This window comes from Leptodactylus fuscus, chromosome 5 (genome assembly GCF_031893055.1).
Source record: "Leptodactylus fuscus isolate aLepFus1 chromosome 5, aLepFus1.hap2, whole genome shotgun sequence".
NCBI lineage: Eukaryota > Metazoa > Chordata > Amphibia > Anura > Leptodactylidae > Leptodactylus > Leptodactylus fuscus.
Window position 1 is genome coordinate 71,019,387 of NC_134269.1, and position 21,014 is coordinate 71,040,400.

General features: G+C 39.9%; 1 protein-coding gene across 1 annotated transcript in view; it reads right to left on the reverse strand.

The window, feature by feature from the left end:
- ADAMTSL3 (ADAMTS like 3) overlaps positions 1 to 21,014 on the reverse strand; it is a 312,808-nt gene that overhangs the window by 255,655 nt on the left and 36,139 nt on the right. The window contains exon 3 of the mRNA XM_075273425.1: positions 4,768 to 4,887. Within this exon, the coding sequence (XP_075129526.1) occupies positions 4,768 to 4,887 (120 nt within the window). The remainder of the gene's footprint in view (positions 1 to 4,767; positions 4,888 to 21,014) is intronic.

Sequence of the window (21,014 nt, forward strand, 5' to 3'; positions counted from 1 at the left end):
ACAGAAAGTATATTGGAAAACTGTAGAACTGTTCATCACACAAACCATGCCGTGTTAATATCCCTTTGTGGATCTCACATATCTTTACTCTGTAGATTTTTGAGCAAGAACGAAATAGAAAAAAATCACTTGATGTGACACACACACATGCATTCTGGCTGGTAACACTGGCAAAACTGTCTGTCACCTTTCTCATGCCAATAACACCTGTAATACCATCTGCAGCATATTAACATACTATGGCAAGCAGACTTCAAAACTCCAACATAGCGTTTGCCCCATGCTGTGTCTTTGTATTTTTATAGTAGGAATTCTAGCTGCAGATGTAATAGTAGTAATATTCACATATAAGGTACATGCAGACATACAATCAAACCAAATGGCAACCAATTCCACAGAAGTAAGCCAACAATCAGATAAATTGATCTTATAGTAGTGTAAACCTCAAAGCAGTAGCTGAGACCAAATAGTAGTAGAGTAAAATGCAGGACTGCCTAGCAGCAAGAAGTTCATGCTAAGGCTGCTTTCACGTGGAGTAACGCTCCGCTCATTCTGACATTCGTGTATCACATTGAAAGCAATAGGTAAAAAAGCCTCCCATTGAGTTTAATGTGTAGCTCACATAAGATTGAACCCATTGAAGTCAATGGGATTCTGTTTTACTGAGCTCACTCTGACATATGTTTACGTGTCAGAATGAGCGGAGCGTTACTCCGTATGAAAGCAGCCTAAGGCCTGGTTCACATGTGCGTTCGGTATTCCGTTCGGAGAGTCTGCTTGGGGAACAGAATACTGAATGCATTCACAAGCGGTGAGAAATGAAAGCACACAGACCCCATAGACTGTAATGGGTTCCAAGTATTTTCTATGTGGTGTCCGCACCAGTTATGCAGGCAGGAAAGTAGATTATGAAGCACTTTTCTGTCCACATTTTCTGTGGGGACACAGCACGGAAAGCACACGGACCCCATTATAATCTATGGGGACTCCCCGAACGGATTACCGAACACAGATATGAACCAGACCTGACAGTGATCCTGGAACAGTGGGACTGAGGGTCCCGCCCGCAAAAGCTTACAATCTACGAGGGAAGAGGGATGGAGACAGTAGGTGAGGTTAGACATAAAACATAAGACGTAACATAAAAGGTTGACAGTAACATGCTGTAACAGAAGTAGCCACAAAGATCTTGCTGTAAAAGTTTTTACTATTTTTATTACTATGGGGAACCCTATGATGGGGAGCACTTTTACCCTCCTGGGGATTCCTTTCTCCAATCCCCAACCTCAGAGATACTCGATTTAGGGGCTTGTTATAAATCAATTGCTAATCCCTGCTTAGCATTAAGTCCTGGTGTAGCTGTGTTGGCTGTTTGGTCAAATATTTCTGAGCAGGTTGAGAATTTTTCAATAAATATATGAAAGATTCCAGATATTGCAGCAGCTGAGTTTCGGGGAACCCCTGAACATGTTCCAGAAACCAAGGTAAGAACTATAGTGACATATATAATAGGTGTGCTCCAGGCTCTCTCCCTGCTTGGCTTTTCTTGAGATTCGCACATGTGTGTCATACTCTCCACTCAACGCAAATGGTGGACAAGGGTCGAGGACCCCCATTTTCAAGACGTGGGACCCATATCTTTGGAACATTTATGACATATTCTGTAGATATGGCATAAATGTCCCAAATGGTAAATACTGTCAATACATAAAGAAAATATCTGTAACTGTTATGGTGATAAGAAAATGAAATGACAAGCATATACTGTAGTAAGACTGCTCCAGTGACAACAGTCAACAACTGCTCCATTGCCACTAGTGAGTACTGACTAGGTAAGACAGTGGCAGTCTATGTATCGGCATGCTGTGTTGGCATGGGTAATGGTATACAAGTGTATCAAAGAGGAATAACAGAGGAGCAACACGGCATATTTGTTAAAAAAAAAAAAAAATAGGCATCAATACCTACACTTTGCTAAAGGGTGTGTTCAGGGTATATTACAAAGTATAGAACACACAGTGCATGATACAATGAGTTATAACTTAAAAATGTAATTCCCAAACCAAACATGCCTATAGATAGAGCTGACAAGACCGCTTTAACCTAGGAGGGTACATTTTTTTCAAAGTTTTGGATAGATTTTTGTGGAAACATCAACCAGCATTTGCAATATAAAGAATAGGAGAAGTTGGGGATCAAGTATTGTTTTTAACTCATTCTGAGCCATATTTAGCGCTATTTCTTGCAAACTAGGCTCATAAAAATGCCAGACTGTTCCTTCTATTTAATAAAGTGCATCATAATGTTCAATAATCTATCAGCATGTATAACAATTATTATATATAGACCTATGACAGGTCAATAGAGGGCAACACTAACAGAGATTAAGAGATTAAATGCAATATTCCCTGCCACAGTGGCAACCCAGTGCGATGGCAGGTTTATCTGACCACAAGAACATATTCAGCTAAGAGAGAAGCCATGAACAAGCTGCTTACATAAGGCTTCTGACAGCTCTCTACTTGGTGGTCTCAGGCATGGAACGGTTTAAAGCTTGGAAGCGACACCTCAAGTGTCAGGAAAATAAGAATTGTTAATTTCTATAGGAAAACCAATCCTTTGTAGCCAGATTTTGGAAAGAAATTATTGCGGTAGGTAAGAAAAAAGGCGAACCACCAACAAAGTGGGAAATAAAAACATGGAATAAAACCTCTTTTCACTATATTCCATTTCAATTTTCAAAAGCTGAGATTGCACAGCTGCGGAGCGGAGCCGCCATCTATTATTCTGGGAACATTCTAGAACAGTGGCTGCTACAAGGCAGTTTTTTGTATGGTAGAAACGTTATGTTTCAGCCCATAAAACACAGTCAAATTAACCATTAAGCTACTAAAGTCCATGACACATTATCACAAAGTACCAAAAAGTAATATATATATATTAAATGTAACTCCCTTCACAATATGTTTATGCAAAGTCATTATTCAGTGACAATATTTTCTATAATTATTGCAGTGAAAAAAAAAATCCGCCCAATGTAACTTATTCTGAATTTTCATCCATAAAGATATGAATAGAGTTACACAATATTAGCTAAACATGACTGCTTTCTTCCAAAAACACCACCATACCTGACCACTGGTTGTGTATAGTACTGCAGATTAGGGTGGGTTCTTATTACTGTTATTAATGTCCATCACAGTTTTTACATCTGTGCATGCACAACTTTTACCTCCGCTACAAAAATAAACAAAGATTATGGAATAAAGCTTCCATCTGGCTTTTCACATTAGAGTCAATGGGAACAGACGCAAACAAAGGAGGTTCTCTATGTGTCTGTTACTCTACTAACATTGCTGCCACCCCTTTCCGCAACGTGGGGCCTCATCCTAACTGAGGGTGTTTCATGAAGATAACCCTTTCTCTCTAAAGAGCGACACCCGTCATGAGCTGAAATCAGTAAGATGAGCCATTCAAAGGAAATATATGGATATAGTATATGGATGTCAGCACCTGAGCAGCTCTTACTTTGCAGCTCTTCCCAAGCAGGGTCTTCTGGTCACCCTTGACAAACAATTTTTGTCTTTAGTTTGATATTTGTGAGACATTTTTCTAGATATAATTTTCAAGTTGGAGGTCGTAAAGTATCTGTGTCAATAAACTGGTGGTCAAAAGCAGCTAGCCACCCCCTCCTATTGATCCAGATGAAGAACTGTTCCCATCCTTAAATGAAGAAATGATCACGCATGACTGGTCTACTACCATGGAAAGGACAAGTTAAGGAAATGTACAATTGAAAGCAATGTAGAGAAGCAATGCATTTTTGTATCACTTTTGTACAGTCATGACCTTAGAACCTCAAACACTATTACACCCATTGCTTCTTCTATTAGAAAGCATCTGGTTGTAATTTACAGTTTGATGTATAGCTGACATGAAAGAATCCATCCATTTTGACTTATGACTTACCTTTAAAGAAAGATTCAGACTCTTCTTGATTCTGACACTTTGTATATATCCCATCTTCTCAAATTCATACTTAATGCTAGACATAATAATATTCTTGAAATCAAACTGACTCTTCATGTTGCCCTTGTCATATGGACTTCACATGACTACTTTAATACAGGCTGCCTAATTTTATTTCCATCAACTGGCTACTCAACCCACCAACCTTACAAATGACTTCTCTCTCACGTATTGTCTGCCAAATAATATCCATAAATTCACCATAAAGCACAAACATCCCCCCCCCCCCCCCGTTAGGCCATCCTTAATCATTTCAGTGTTGAACACTTTTTTAGCCTAGCACAAATGGCATTTTAGCCATTGCAGCAGGATGTTAAAGGAGTTTGGCCACCTATCCAGGTCTTCTCCTATACACAGGAAAGAGAAAAAGTTGCAGATCAGTGGTAGGGAAACCATTGGGATGGTGTGGCAGATGAGTGCTGGATGTTAGCTGGTGGTCCTATACAAAAGAATGGAGCTCAAACACCAATTTGCAACTCATCCCCTATCCTGAGCAGCACAGACCCATTCAAGGGAACTCACTTTTCAATCATTACATTTCAGAATATAAATATCTACTAATCTTCTTCAGCCATCCCAAGGTGAACCAGTCTAAGTATATACACAAACAGTATCTGACAGTAATTATATTATGATGTTGGCTAAGTCATTGTTATGACTGCATGCATACATGATGTCATAAAGTAAGAGTAATGGATTTCTCATATGGACATTTGTAAAAAAAAAAAAATTACTTACTTGATCATCATAGCGGTAAGTAAGAAACTGTTCCCCAGTTGTATCTTCCAGAAAGCTTCCTTGTGGAGAGAGAGCAAACTCTGGAAGGAAGTATGCTCCTTGCTCCTGGTCTGCTGCAGCCTGCACAAACAATTGAAAGACGCCAGTTACCAACAACAACTATTCACTCAAATGTAAATATCATAGAGGTCCATTCCCTGCATGGCGGCAAGAACCACCGCCAGACTTCCCTCTACAGAAAAGCTGCATTGATACCAAATAAGAAAGTGGGGGATTGGGGTTAATGAATAGACATGGATGGTGAAAAACCTGAGGGTCCCGAGTCCCTTGTATGAATGCCACAGCAGTGTACATGTGTGACCATCACATACTTACTTCTTTGGGACTGATAGCGAAATTCAGTGCTCTATCAGTCCCACATGCATGCTACTGCTCCATTCACACAATGGACTTCATGACCCCCTTCTAGTGATAGGTGGGGATCCCAGTGGTCAACTCTCCAGCAAACACCAGTTGTTCATTGGAAAACCCCTATGAATAACTGAGCACTTAAACATGCTGTGAGATTTTAACATAAAAAATGTTAAAACTGGGTCTCGGGCTAGGTTCACACCTGCGCCCTGTCTCCTTTCGGAGTTTCCGTCCCCGAATAAACTTTGGAAATGCAGAGAATGGGACTTTTCTCTCTGCAGTTTTCCAAATTTTTTCCGGTGGAAGCCAGGTAGAAATGCGGGGGACCCCATTATAGTCTTTTTTTAAGCGGATTAGGTTTGCGTTTGTGGGGTTCCCAAGTGGATCCCATGAATGAAAACCTGAACGCAGGTGTGAATCCTGTGTGGATCTTTGCATCTGCTGCTGCTTTTCACATGTCGGTCATGTTACATGTAGGATACGCCAGTCTCAATAAATAAATATTATATATATATATATATATATATATATATATATATATATATATATATATTTTATTTATTTATTTTTTTTAGAAGAACCCCTTTTTACAGATACATCTTAATGTACAAAATTAACTGTTAACATTTCTGAAACTAATTTGTAGGACTTTTCAAGTACATTTTGTATAACGATACATTTTCCAAAAAACATTAGTAACCCTGCTTCAGCATCTCAGAACAGTGGAAACGTCATTGTGGAAGAGTCAATTGGCTAATATGAGTCAGAGCCATGTTAATGATGTGCATGCTTATACTAAATTTATGCAATGACTTTCTATTTGGAGTAACTTCAGCCGCAGCGTGCCAGTATAGTTAGTAGATTTATGGTTGCAAGGAACTGTACTTTTGGAATTAATAAAAAAAAAAAAAAATGACTTTATTTGTTAGTAATTACCAAATACAAAAACACAGACATTACGTTCCATATTTAAATATGGGTTTTATTTCACATCATACAACCACAATGTGGTGACATTTGACAGCTTATTTGTCCCAAAATAGACCTTTCCTATAACATTCATCATTTGGAATACCCACCAATTCCAGAAGCCAGGTCTAACCGCAGCCATGTGAGGCACTTTAAAAAACTCCAACGCATTACACTGGGACATAACCAAGATGTAGGGGGTGACAGTTGTCATGACTTTTATGATTTGAGTTCATAAAAAAACAACTGGTGTTGTGGTTTGCAACTTTTTTACACCAGAAAACTGGTATAATGAAATAATAATCTGTGACACTGTGTTCTTAAAGGGGTGATCCCACTCTGCACATCCTATCTATCCTCTATCCACAGGATATATAGGGGAGATGCATCAGAAATCCATTCATGAGAATAGTGAATGGATGTTACCTTGAGACCTCCATTTGAATGGAGGGGTGTGTCCATTGCTCCATTCACTTTTATGGGACTGCTGAAACACCAGTCTCCGGCATCCCCAGGAGAAGGAGAAGTTTATTGCTCGATAGGGGATAAGTGTGAACAGCACATATGACAGAGTTTTGTCTGGACACAAAGGGAAACATTTATGAAGACTGGCATATTGATCACCAGTAGAGATGAGCGAACACCGTTCGATTGAATAGGTATTCGATCGAATATCAGGCCGTTCGAGGTATTCATTCCCAATCGAATACCACGCGGCATATGCAGTAAAAATTTGTATCCCCTCCCACCTTCCCTGGCGCGTTTTTTGCACCAATAACTGTGCAGGGGAGGTGGGACAGGAACTACGACAACGGAGGCAGTGAAAAAAATTGAAAAAACCCATTGGCTGCCGAAAACATGTGACCTCCCATTTATAAGAACGGCCGCCGCCATAGTCACCATTTTTGCGGTCAGAGATAGGGAGAGAAACATATCTGCTGAGGTCTAGATAGGCATTAGCTTCTAGTAGGCAGGGATAAAACCGAAGAACAACAACAGCTCTTCTCAGAGCTATACACTGCAGAGACAGGAGTCCAGCTTTCCCCGGACGGTGGAAAACAGGGATACAGAACAGTTACTTGTTGCTATATACATGCAAACCAGCTTTCGTTAGGGGTGTCCCCACACAAAATAGAAGGAATCCACAGCAGTTGCTTCTTGCTATATACGTGCAAACCAGCTTTTCTTTGGGGAGTCTCCCTCCCCCACACACAAATTTATAGGAATACAGAGCAGTTACCTCCTGCTATATACGTGCAAACCAGCTTTTATTAGGGGTGTCCCCCACAAAATAGCAGGAATCCACAGCAGTTACTTCTTGCTATATACGTGCAAACCAGCTTTTCTTTGGGCCGCGATTGAGATGCAGCGTCCCTGGCCGCATGCACTTGTCCACGCGTCAGTGGTCAAGTGGAACTTTGTGCAACTTAGCGCAGAACTTAGGGCCCGCCTGATGTTACGGGACACGTGCTGGTGCAAGGCTCAAACCACCGTAAGGGCCAAAAACACTGCTGGTGAATTTTGTTCCATTCCAAAGGACTCTGTGTTTAGATCTGGCTCAGTCGCAGCTCCAGAACATGCCTTTGAAGGCAAGGTTTCCTTTAGTGGCTCCATCTCAGCAGGATGATGATGGTGAAGTTTGGTTAAATCTGGTGTCGAAAGGGAAAGTGGTTTCTGATCTACATCTAAAGTACTGGAGCATGTTGTTTGGACTATTAACACCTGATCAGAACCCTGTAGGGGTAATGTAGAGTCCGTTATTAGAGGACCATTACCGCTAGTAGTGGTTGCAGCCAATTCTCCACCTTTGCGGTCCTCTAAATAAAAGTTACCCCCAGGACTTGATGCCAAAATGTTATCAATTTCCCAATCAAAATCAAGGTCAATGTCTGGGTCCTCAGTCCAATCCACTGTATCAATCCAACACAATGAGAGTGATGGTTCTGGAACCACCGTTTTAGGGGCTAAGAATTTTAAAGGGGCTAACACTCTGCTGGTGCAACTCACCCAAAGGACAAAAAACTCTGCTGGTGCAAGGCTGAACCAAGTTAAAGGGCCTAAAACTCTGCTGGTAAGAGGCTGAAGTCACCTAAAGGGCCTTAATCTCTGCTGGTAGCTCAGCTTAAGGGCCTCTAACTTAATTTGGAAGGGCTCACGTTAAGGGCCAGAAAAGTGAATTTTGGAAGGTCTTACCACATCACACACACACACACACACACTCATCAACAATGACAGTTAAGGGTGCGGGGCTTTTGGATTTCCCATTGCCTATTCCATCTGTGGTTGTAACGGGCAACGTGATTTAAAGGGGTGCTTGTTAAAGTTTCTTTAGCTTAAATTTGGGCTTCTGTCCATCCATTTGGGGAGTAAAGAAGGTTTCCAGGTATTTTCCCACTTTGATAGAGGTTTTTTTGAATGTGGAAAGTGTGTAGTTGTTAGGCTGTGATGTTGGGGTAATAGAGGGACTTTGGTGTGTTAGATGCCCCCAGGCATGCTTCCCCTGCTGTCCCAGTTGCATTTTAGAGGTGTTGTCATTATTTGCTGAGGTATCATAGTGGACTTGGTGACCCTCCTGAGTCGAATGGTGGGTTCCCCTGAAACGAAGCATTTTTCCCCATAGACTATAATGGGGTTTGATATTTGATCGAATAGTCGAATATTGAGCGGCTATTCGAAACGAATATCGAATATTTTACTGTTTGCTCATCTCTAATCACCAGTCTTCCTAATCCCGGCACTAACAGAACAGCCGCCTCATTTAGGAGTAGGTGCATGACTCTTCATAAACCTGACATCTCCACCACATGCGCCTATACTGGAATATACCTGGCGTAGATTTCATTCAAAAAGTTCCAAACAGAAAACCGTAATAAAGAAATGGGTGCAATCACAACCATTTGGGTACAGATCTCAATGATGGCATAAATGAAGATAACAATGATTGGCGTAAACTTAATAGTAAATATTCCCAATAGTAACTAAGCATAAATATTATCTGGGCACATAGTAAATGAACACGAATATTAACTCCTAACACCAAACTTCATGTCAAGATGGTATTGAACTGCATAGTACAATGAACAATGTCTTGGCTGTTACGGAATAGCTGCCTGTCTTCTGTGAGATGTATTTACACTTGCATATAAAGTTACTATAAAAACGAAGTGCAGCAAAGAGGAAGGAAATAGGAAGTAGTTAGTAGAAAGCAGTGAGGAGAACAAAATAGTGAATTGGCAAGATTTTCTATAATACATTCCTGCTTGGGTGAAACCTGTTCAGATAAAACAAGCTCTGACTACAAATAAACAGAACACAACACAACATAATCTCTTAACAGCATGCCCCAAACCGCAACAAATCGTAAGATGCCAAACATAATAATATATTGTTACACAAGAAGTAAATAAAACAATGATGTATTCCATTACCATTGATGTAAATATATAGAACAATATTGTATTCATTTATTGTTATTAAATAGCTGCCTAAGGCATTGCCAACTCCAACGTGTTCATACAGAGAAGCCATCAGCACTCATGTATAAATGTCACGAGTAAGATCTTACATTATAATTTTACCTTTTCATGAAAACATATTGCTATTGATAAGGGAAGGTGCTAGCCTGAATGGTTCCTCCCCCAATGTCAGCCACTTAAACTCTTTCTTTAATGTTAATTTATGCATAATATATAAGCAACATATATCATAATTCATATATTCACTCCAATACCATGAAGGAGGGCATAAGAAAAATAGGAAAAAAGAGAAAGAAAATAATACAAGAGAAAGCAAAATAAACTAGTCAATCTTATTAATCTATAACTACTCCCCCTGGGGGTCAATACCTAACAATACATTCCAACTGTTCTCCCCAATTTGAATGTTGGAGTAAATGGTGGTCAGAGTAAACACGTAACACCGATACTAACAGTGGCGTAACTAAAGTCTTGTGGGCCCCGGTGTAATCTTTTGTCCAGGGCCCCCTACTTCATCCCTACAGTGAATTCTCGATAGTGATGGTTACGGGTGCTGAGGAGTTTAATCAGCCTTAGTGTGGTTAGGGGTAATCTGTGGGTCTCCTTGGCTTATGGGCCACATGGAAGCTGCAATCTCAATACTGATGCCAGTGCTTAAGGCTCCTGGGCCCCGATGCAACTGCACCCCCTGCACCCGCTCAAGGTACTCCACTGGATATTGACTGGGCCCCGATGCAACTGCACTCCCTGCACCTGCTCAAGGTACACCACTGGATATTGACTAGAAGACTAGTACTTTGAATCCACTGCTATATACTGATGCCAGTGCTTATGGGGCCCCTAAGGCTCCTGGGCCCTGATGCAACTGCACCCCCTGCACCCGCTCAAGGTACACCACTGGATATTAACTAGAAGACTAGTACTTTGAATCCACTGCTATATACTGCAGTGACAATGCACTGTTAACTCAGATCTGTGGTTGCCATGTTTCATACAATTTATCTGGACATCAGGTGCCCTAAAGCATACCTCCAGTTATAAGTAACATTTCACAAATGAATAGTACTGGCTATTATATGAAACTCTGCAATATATATTATTAAAGAGATATGTTTTCTTCTCCAATCTCCACAGAAGAATCTTACTCCACCTCTCCATCCATTATTGAGCTCTCTGTGTGAAGCTGAATATGGAGACATATATAATGTAAACCACATTCAGATTGAAGATAAGGAGCAGGAGAACAGCTTAAAAGTGGTCATTAATAAGTTATAGCAAAGTTTCTCATATTCAAATGTAATATTCATCTATTAAAAGTTGTTTATAACTGGAGGTATGCTTTTAAAGGGATTTTGTCAGCAGTTTGAACCCTGCAAAACTGCTTACATTACTAGATAGGAGACCTGGTGACCATATGGTGACCAAAACATCTGTGAATGGTATTAGAAGTAGCATGCCTGGTAATGCAAACTTTTAATCTAGTGCATGCTACTCTTCACGTTCCCTGAAGGTGGTCCCTAACACTGTCAGCTCTTTGCAGTAAACTGCTCCACAACCCCCTTACCCCTGTTGTATCTGATAGTTGTAGTGTGCAACCAGGAGACCACTTCATTTGTACCTTCCTTTAATTAAAGGAGGCATGGAAGGCATAAGGACAGTTTTGTTAGAGTGAGGCCCGGTTCGCATCTGCGTTTGGGCCATTCCATTCCCCTTTCTGCATGAAAAATGCGGAGAGAAAAGTCCTGCATAAAGCACTTTTCTCTCCACATGTTTCATTCAGAAACTGAGCAGAAACCACATGGACCCCATTATAGTTTATGGGGTCCGCAGGTTTATTTAGGTAACTTCCTTTTTATGCGGATTAAGTTTCCCTTCAGGGGGTCCCCAAGCAGACTCCTCAAATGAAAATCAATGCGCAGATGTGAATCGGGCGTAATACTCAACAGACAATAACTGAGGACTAGCAGAGGTGGAGAAGAAAGCAGGACTAGGTGACTAGGTGCTCAAAAACAGTTATCTATAGCCTCCAAAATGGCTGATATTGGTTGTACCATGCTGTCCCCAGATAGTCAGATGAGTTTTATAACTTGGTAGCTATTCATTGTGAGGACCCACCTGCCTCACAACATCCTACATCACTGCTGATCCCTTTAAAAGAAGCAGAGATGAGATCTTCAGCAGAACTCTGTGCAAGGGGGGGGGGGGGGGACATACAGAGGACCAAGCATGGACTCAGACCAATGGGGACAGAAGGTTTGTGAGAGCTGTCCTGGCCCAGAGGGATCTGTTTGCTGATGGATGTATTCCTGAAGTTCACAGAAAGTCACCCACATAGAGAAGGCTGACAGCCTATCTACACAGGACAGTATATTCTGGATTGGTAGTCAGACTGAGATTATATGAAATTACACTATTAGAATATTGCTGGTGAGAGAGCAAAAACTGCTACAGAGTTTATCTTATTGGAAAGAGGAGTTCATGATCTGAATGACTGTGAATTACCGTACTAAGTGAATTACGGTGCAAATGTATATATAGTGTGTTGTAACTTTTCTGTATACAATAGTGACAGCCTGAGGTCTGGCATTATCCAGCATGTGTTATCCATCTGTAAAAACCTAGAATCCAAAATATTAACTCAACATAATTCAGTCATTATAATGTCCAAGAAACAAAGGGAGACGCAGAGATATGTGGAAAATGACTCACCAGCGATGTATTCTTAAAATAACATTTTTAGGTTCATATTGGGTTCATTTCTAGGTTTATAGCGTCATTTTTACAATCCACCTGCTACAGACAAATATCCAAAGCAGCTCTTTTACTGTTCTGTGACATCAATAGCCATGACAGTGTTACCTCATCTTTTACTACGGTGGTGCGGAATTGTTTGTAGGTTTCTAATGGGGTGATATATGACCTTCATATTGGCTGACTTGTCTAGTCAAGCATGGTGACATGGTCTCACCCAGCTTCTCTAGACACTGACATAACACATCTACTTAGTTTGGATCAATATGCAGGTACTGTATGTCAATCAGGGATCTAAAAAAGGAAGGATAGTACTAGCCGCTACCCAACTTTCTCATAACCAAATGTGATTGAAGAAGTTGTTCCACAGTTAAGAGGATTATCCATTTTCTAATACTGATGGCTTATCCTTAGGATAGGGCATTAATATTAGATCTGAAAGGGTCATGCACCCAGTACCCTGGCAGCTCAGCTGCTCCAGGGACAACACTGCTCCTGTTAATGTTGACATGTTAAAAGTCACACTGCTCACTTGCTGTACAAAGTAGATTTATGTGGGGGCCACACAGTGGCTCAGTGGTTAGCACTGCAGCGCTGGAGTCCTGGGTTTAAATCCCGCCAGAGACAACATCTGCAAGGAGTTTGTATATTCTCCCCGTGTTTGTGTGGATTTCCTCCCATTCTACAAAGACATACTGAAAGGGAGAAATTTACATTTTGAGCCCTATATGGGGGGATTTATGTACTGCAGTGAAGTCTGTGGGAAAGCACTAAAGTAAATAAATGACGCTACACATATATAGTACAGTACCATAAGCAATGCTGTCCCAGACCAGCTAATGTGCAGGGGTCATAACTAACATTGGTGGCCTGTATTAAGGATAGGCCATCGATTTTAGAAAGTGGATAACCCCTGTAACAGAGTATTCCAGTAGTGTAAAATTGATGACCTATCAAATGATGTATGGCATTTAGCCATATTATATTTGGTGACAGATCCTCTTTAACTAGTGACATCTCCTCTAGGCAGGGAACACAGCCAGATCCTAGCAATATGCCATGACATCCCAGATAGGAATAATCCTTATATAAGGGACTCTCTTGATCCACTTGAAACCTAAAACAACGTACATTTGGGTTTTTACCAGAACCCTTTAACACTGTTGATGGCATTATACTTAGTTTTTTTATACTTTTGAAAATAAGTGAAAAGGCAGGACAGATAGATATTTCCTCCAGCATCTGGCAAAATAAAAAGGCCACATAGTTAAGAGCTACTGTATTGCACAAATGCTTTAGTTTGGTTCTGTTTGATATTTCCCAAATAAACATAGTAAACGAATAACCAGAGTTTCATTCCAGAGGTGTCTGCATAAATGCCACAAACTATAAAAAAAAACAGTCCGAACTGAAATAACCTTGTAAAAATATAACATATTATTATCCAATTAATTATAAATTACCACACATCTTTCAGAAACCATAAATCTTTGCACACTTCCCATATAGAAGAAGGGCCCCGGCTTTCCTTTCTCACACACGTTTTATTATCTAATAAACATTTTGCCATTACACAGAAATTGCCTATGTAACCACACAGGAAGCCCAATTGCTCCGACCACAAACCAGCCCCACAGAGATGGTAACAAGGGAGGTTAGTGGGTGTTTTATGAATTCTGGCGAGATTTTACTTGTGCCTAGCTCTAGATATAGGTCTACAAACACTTAGACACTATAGAAAAGTAACTTAGATTTCATCCTAAGCTTCATGGCTCTATAATTACTTTAATAATTTACTGCTGTTGTATTGTCTTTTTTTGTTATTTATTAGTATAGTATACCCAGTGCCCATTGGATTGGCTTCTCACATTTTGGCAATACCTCAGAAAGTAGGTAGTATTAGAGCTAACACAAAGAACCTGTAATGTGTGGCATGGATATTACTAAGGAATCTATCACCAGAAAATGACTTATTTTTTAATTAAACATTTTTAAGATTTTTTACATTTTCCTTGTCACTATCTAGATTTTAAAAAAGGACTAAATCCTGCAATTTTCACTACGGCCACTAGGCCTAATGATAGACTGACACTTGCCAGTTCTGTAGGGGTTTTCCTCATTTACATCACAGATAATTACAGCACGTCAATAGATAACTTCACTATCCCACATTGCATCTGTTACAACATTGTACATTGAATTCAATGCTACGTGCCCAGTTAATAAACAAAAATTGGAGATAGGTAGGTAACTATCAGGGACGTATTTAAAATTTCACTTTTATTGATATGTAATACATATCAATAAAAGTGAAATTTTAAATACGTCCCTGATAGTTACCTACCTATCTCCAATTTTTGTTTGAACATTGTACATTGCCTTGGCTACCTGGCTCCAGAAAATACTTACTAAAGTAGAAAATATAGAAGAAACCTTGCTTATATATAGAAAAGCAAGCAGATAGTCTTGGACCGCCTCCTTAACAGTCAACTGCCTAACTAGAACATTGTGTGCTGAAAGTAAGAGTACCGAGGGTTCAGGAACACTGGGAACTGGAGAAAACATTCCAGTTGTGCTGGAATCAGTAGAGCAGCATTTATTGAAGGCTGTCAAGACTTGATAAAAAGTCCTCTTAAAGGGAGCCTAACAGAGGCTTTAGTAGGTAAAAACAGGACTGTGCAAAAGGTTTAAGTAGAGATGTAAAAAAAAAATTGCAAACTAAGAATGCTTTCAAAAATATAAGAGTCAATAGTTTATTTAGAGAAATCTAAATCACATCAATATTTGGAGTGAACGCCTTTGCTTTTAAAACAGCATCAATTCTTCTAGGTACATTTGCACACAATTTTTGAAGGAATTCAGCAGGGAGGTTGTTTCAAACATCTTAGAAAATTAACTACAGATATTCTGTGGATGTAGACTTGCTCAAATCCTTCTGACTCTTCATGTGATCCTAGACAGACTTGAGAATTATGATCAGGGCTCTGTGAGGGCCATATCATCACTCCCAGGACTCTTCAGGTAGCTGGACAGGAGTGTAGTAGAAAAAAAAAACACTTTTTCTAATTGTTGGAGTGCAGCCATTTTTTCCACTTCTTATGTACAGGAGTGTAGCTATACGTGGTAGCTAGAGATGAGTGAGTAGTACTCGATCGAGTAGGTATTTGATTGAATACTACGGTATTCGAAATACTCGTACTCGATCGAGTACCATTCGCTATTCGAATGGAAACGTTTGATGCAGAACCAGCATTGATTGGCCAAATGCTATACAGTCGGCCAATCAACGCTGGTTCTTCTCCTACCTTTTGAAGTCTTCTCCGTGCAGCTTCCCCGCGGCGTCTTCTGGCTCTGAATTCACTCTGCCAGGCATCGGGCCTGGGCAGAGCCAACTGCGCATGCCCGCTTGTAGTGTGGACATGCGCAGTCGGTTCTGCCCAGGCCTGATGCCTGGCAGAGTGAATTCAGAGCCGGAAGACGCTGCGGGGACGCTGCACGGAGAAGACTTCTTGGAGGATCCAGCCCGACCCTCACTCGTGGACTTGGTAAGTATAATTTGATCGAATGTTGCCTACCCCTGAAACAAGCATTTTCCCCCCATAGACTATAATTGGGTTCGATATTCGATTCGAGTAGTCGAATATTGAGGGACAACGCGAAATGAATATCGAATCTCGAACATTTTACTGTTCGTTCATCTCTAGTGGTAGCATTTGCTTACCAGGCCTTGGACAACAGGGGGTCTACAGGTCCCTCTGCCACATAAAACACAGCACTATTCTAAATAGTAGACAGTAGGAAGGCGCCCCCGTTAAACATTTTGCATTAAGGCCCATAGGTTTCCCAGTTACTCTTCTGGAGCGGTACTATTTTGCAATTCTCTGTACCATATTTTATTATCGGGGCCATTTTTTTATTGCTGTTGACAATGATTCCCTCGATTTACTACGAACTACCAGAAACATAAATGTATAAACTCTTACTGTGGAAATAATGTATATCATAAAAATAACCTCTCTCTGCCTATAGGAATATATTATAATAAAAATAAGAAATCCTGTACTGTTAGCAGCTACTAGAGCAATCTAAATTGAGACATACTGGCTCATGTTGAGAAGATAAGAACAGCAAATTTGTTTTCTTCCTTGAGAGAAAAGAGGTTTAATCTAAAGATTGCATAATGACCCACATTGCTATCAGAATGGAAGCACAAGATAGATCAGCTCTCAGGCTCATAAAATGTATAACACATTTCCATAGATAGAAACAGACTCCAGTTAGACAACTGTATGTCCACAGGCCGGTACAATTACTGAATGAGCAGCCCCTAAAACTGCAGCGAATGTCTGTAGATACTTCATCACTGTTACCATCTGTCAACACGCAGACCATCACATGTGCATAATGTACTGTGCTTCCTATCAAGCCTAGGAAGAGAATTTCTAGTGGTTTTATCTAGGGCTTCAAGAAGGACAATTAGTACCAGGAGATACCTTCTGAACTCTTATAGCCAGATGGGGCTCCTCCTGCATGGGGGATAGATGGAAAATGTGTGGAATGATTTCTTCTTGCTTTGAAGGCACCTGTCCAATAATACACCACAATGTCCAGATTATGGGTTTGAGCAACTGCTTTATTCCATAAAAACTGTCAAGACATGACCCTGACATTCCCATGCCACTCAAGAAACTTAAACAATGTGAACCCTTCTAGAAACACTAGTATTTTCTCATTTGGTCATATATGTGTCTGTCTGCTTTAACAATAGCAGACAAAACAACATTAACCTTTACTTTACACAGGTCCTATTAGCAAATCTCCTGCACAAAGGCAATCCTGTCCAGCCTCTGTGCAGTGAATGGCAACACAGCTTGTCTGTCAATTCTGGACCTCTAGGGACCATAAGGTGTGTACCTACAATATCTGCACTGCCAACATTCACTGGATGTGCCAGGCTGAACAAGGACACACACTATTGCAAGGAGAATTGTAGAATCCACTTGTCAATTTAGTCATATATTTCCGAGAACAATAAAGACTTATTCACATGACTTTGGAAAACGGACGTGCGGCCGACGTTTTTTGGAACATCCATTACACATCTGCTTTTACAACATGAGAATTCAATGTGACTATTCAGATGTCTATTTTTTGATGGTCCATTTTCAGGGCCATCAAGAAAACTGACATGCACTATCTTTGGCCATCAAAACGGATGTGAATAGGGCCATTGAAATTTATGGGTTCTCTAATGGCCAGTGACAGCCACTTCAAAAACAGCTGTTGAATGGCATTCTACACTGTCATGTCATTTACTAAACCTTTGCAATATATCTTATCAAGGAATAACGTTTTATATTTACTTATTAGGCTCTTTTCCTCCCTTCTAAACACTTCACTCACTCTAAAATCTCTGCTGAATCCATCTTGGTCTCCCAAGATGGACTCTCATGTAACTACTTATCAAATCACAAGTGTCCATAATAGTCTATGATGAGGGAAAGGGAACAGAAGTAAAAAAGAAGTAAATACACACAAAACAAGGTCAGCAATTCCCTATAATCAGGAGTGTTGCTAAAGGGGGTGCAGAGGTAGCAGTAGCTACTTGTCTATGGACCCTGAGTGGGAGAAATGTCTTTTTACCACATAAAATATACTACTACAGAGTAGTTAGGAGCCCCATTAGAGATTTTGCATTGGGACCTTTACTTGTAATGTACTATATAGAACAGTACCTACTTCAGAGTGAGTGAGAGAGCAGAATCTCCTGTTTTCCCTGATAGGAGACATTATAACAACTAGTCTCCACCCACTAACTCCACCAGTCCTCCAACCACATTCGGCTGTATTATTAACATCACTCCGCACGGAGAACTAAATGATCCTGCAGTGTGTCTATGTTTCTTTCGTTTTAGTTGCTATGATTCCTAGGATTTCTCTATCTGCCATGAGCTTGTATGTGTTTCTCTCTTGTTATATACTACTGTACCATCTATGAAACTGTATCACTGAAATTTCCCCATTGTGGGACTATTAAAGGAATATCTTATCTTATCTTATCTTAACTAAGGAACAAATGAGAATTGGAGATAGAGCCCATATAGGGTAAATCATCATATAATGGCCAGATATAGTGCACATCCTTATGTACATACAAGACAATATAGGAACACTTTAATAGAAGCAATAATGAATTATTAATAATTTTCTGATTAACATATTTTAAAGCCCTTTAATATGACTGATATGAAATAATGGCCCATTCTAAAGGGATCTTTGTGTCCAAACTGGAAACTTGGGAGTATAATTTACTTAGCACAGTAATTACATTTTTGCCTGAAATTCAGACACATAGTTAAATATAGAATGTTTATGAATAATGACAGTAATATTAGACACCCCATAATTTTTTCCAGACGCCCCCAAGGTTATGACCGATTTCAGTTCTCTCATAGGAAAGAAAATCTTGGGAAAAGTCTATAATAGGAGGTACCAGGACAGGTCACCATGCATTCTTGTCCACTAACGCAGTCCCCACAGCAGATAGGGGATTAAGTAAAAGAACATAGAGTGTTCCGGACATGACACATATATTTTATAGATAAAAGCCTTGGTTTCTAACATCCTTCCAGCCATGACAAAGTATAGACAAAACGGATGTCTACTAATACTGATGTCAAAATGAGTCAAGGTTTTCTGGTGTCCTGACTTTACATTACTAATCCTGCATAAACATAAGTCAGCATTAAGTGAACATTAGTTTATATAAAAGCGATCAAACGACCATTAACAGGCATCGAGAGTAAAACACACAATGTAACTCTTCTGCGTTCAGTATTTATTCCAGGTTGCCTGGCCGTATCTTACAAGTTACAGAAAGCAATTAGGCAACACAAGCTCTAATGCCTGGCGATACTGTACACTGCTGGATTGTTTGGGTCGCTGCCATGAATATGACTGGCCCATCATACTCAGAGATTTGTAAGTATGCCCAAGTGGTTTCTGGCAGCAAGTGGATAACTGATGGTTGTTTAAAGCTGATACCCTGCTCTGAGTATGTGTACATACTTTCATAATGTCCATCACTGACTCCACATTACAGTATCCTACATTGTTACATTCACAAGGCAATGGATCTCAGCTAATAGGCTGAAAGGTGCGGTGTGAGCTCAGAGTAGTGAAGAAATAATAATGCAGGATTGTACTACACCGATGATTCCTAAAGCATCAGTAGTACACTCAACACCACCTTATTACCATTTCAACCTATTTCAGGGTCAACCAATAGGATTATTGTTCAATTTTGACCTTCATTTGGTGGTCATATTAAGTGCACTCTGGTAATGCAGCCCCTTGAGATAAGTAACTGGATTGCTTCCAGCATCGCTGCATTTGTTACTGGAGAAAGGATGTGGTTACAACCAAAATACAAGTAGTTAAATTCCAGCTTGTTGACTGGTATAATGTGAGCCGGAGAAAAATGGAATTAATTCAAAAGACGAAGCATTATCAGAAATCCACTCCTGAATGTGTATTTTATTACCAAACATAAACCTGAACCATAGCAAACATGGAGGAGAACACCCAACTCAAATATGTCCATGTGAAAGAGGTCATAGAAGTTCATAGAATGTAAGCTCTTGTGAGCAGGGTCCTCACTCCTATTGTTTTATATGTTTATTTCGTTGTCATATTGTAATGCCTCATGTCAATGTGTTTTCTGATTTGTAAACTGCTGCAGAATATGTTGGAGCTATATGAATAAAGTTATTTACTATTATTATTATTAATAATAATAATAATAATAATAAAAACTGAAATATACTGTAATAGTTTAAAAGGCAGTGCTTATCACAGCAGAGGCAAAAAATAAGAAAATATAATAAACTACCACCTATTTGAATAGATATTACCCCAGACAGATTTTTTTACAACAGATTTTGAGGTTCTACTATTATATTATTTATAATGGGCAACATCTTTGAGAAAACCACCATTTAAAAGGCTACTTTTTTCATTTTGGGTGGTCGTCTTAGAGATTTCATAGTACGGTCTAACTTTCCAGTATACTGAAGAACGAATGTAGCACAACAGAGGTATATAAAATCAATAACCCATACTAGGACATCAGCCCTGTCTTACAATAGCACAATGTTTATGATCCATCTACTGTATTATTTCTGTTTTATAACATAACTTTATGCATTTCCCATTCTTTGTGATGTAATGTGACATCATTATGGGGTATAATCCTTTCCTAGGACTACACATTGTTTATTGTCCATATACTGTGTGTCACACTTGTTACTAGCTTACCTCTGTTTTACATGGTGTGGTTCCCATTTCTCATTCTGCTAAGTACTCCTGCTGCTGGGTCAACCTATAGAGTGGGCACAACCAGTGGCATAACTAAAGTCTTGTGGGCCCTGGTGTAATCTTTTGGCCGGGGCCCCCTACCTCATCCCTACAGTGAATTCTCAATAGTGATGGTTACGGGTGCTAAGGAGTTTAATCCACCTTAGTGTGGTTAGGGTAATCTGTGGGTCTCCTTGGTTTATGGGCCATATGGAAACTGCAATCTCAATACTGATGCCTGTGTTTATGGGCCCCCTAAGGCTCCTGGATCCCAGTGCGACTGCA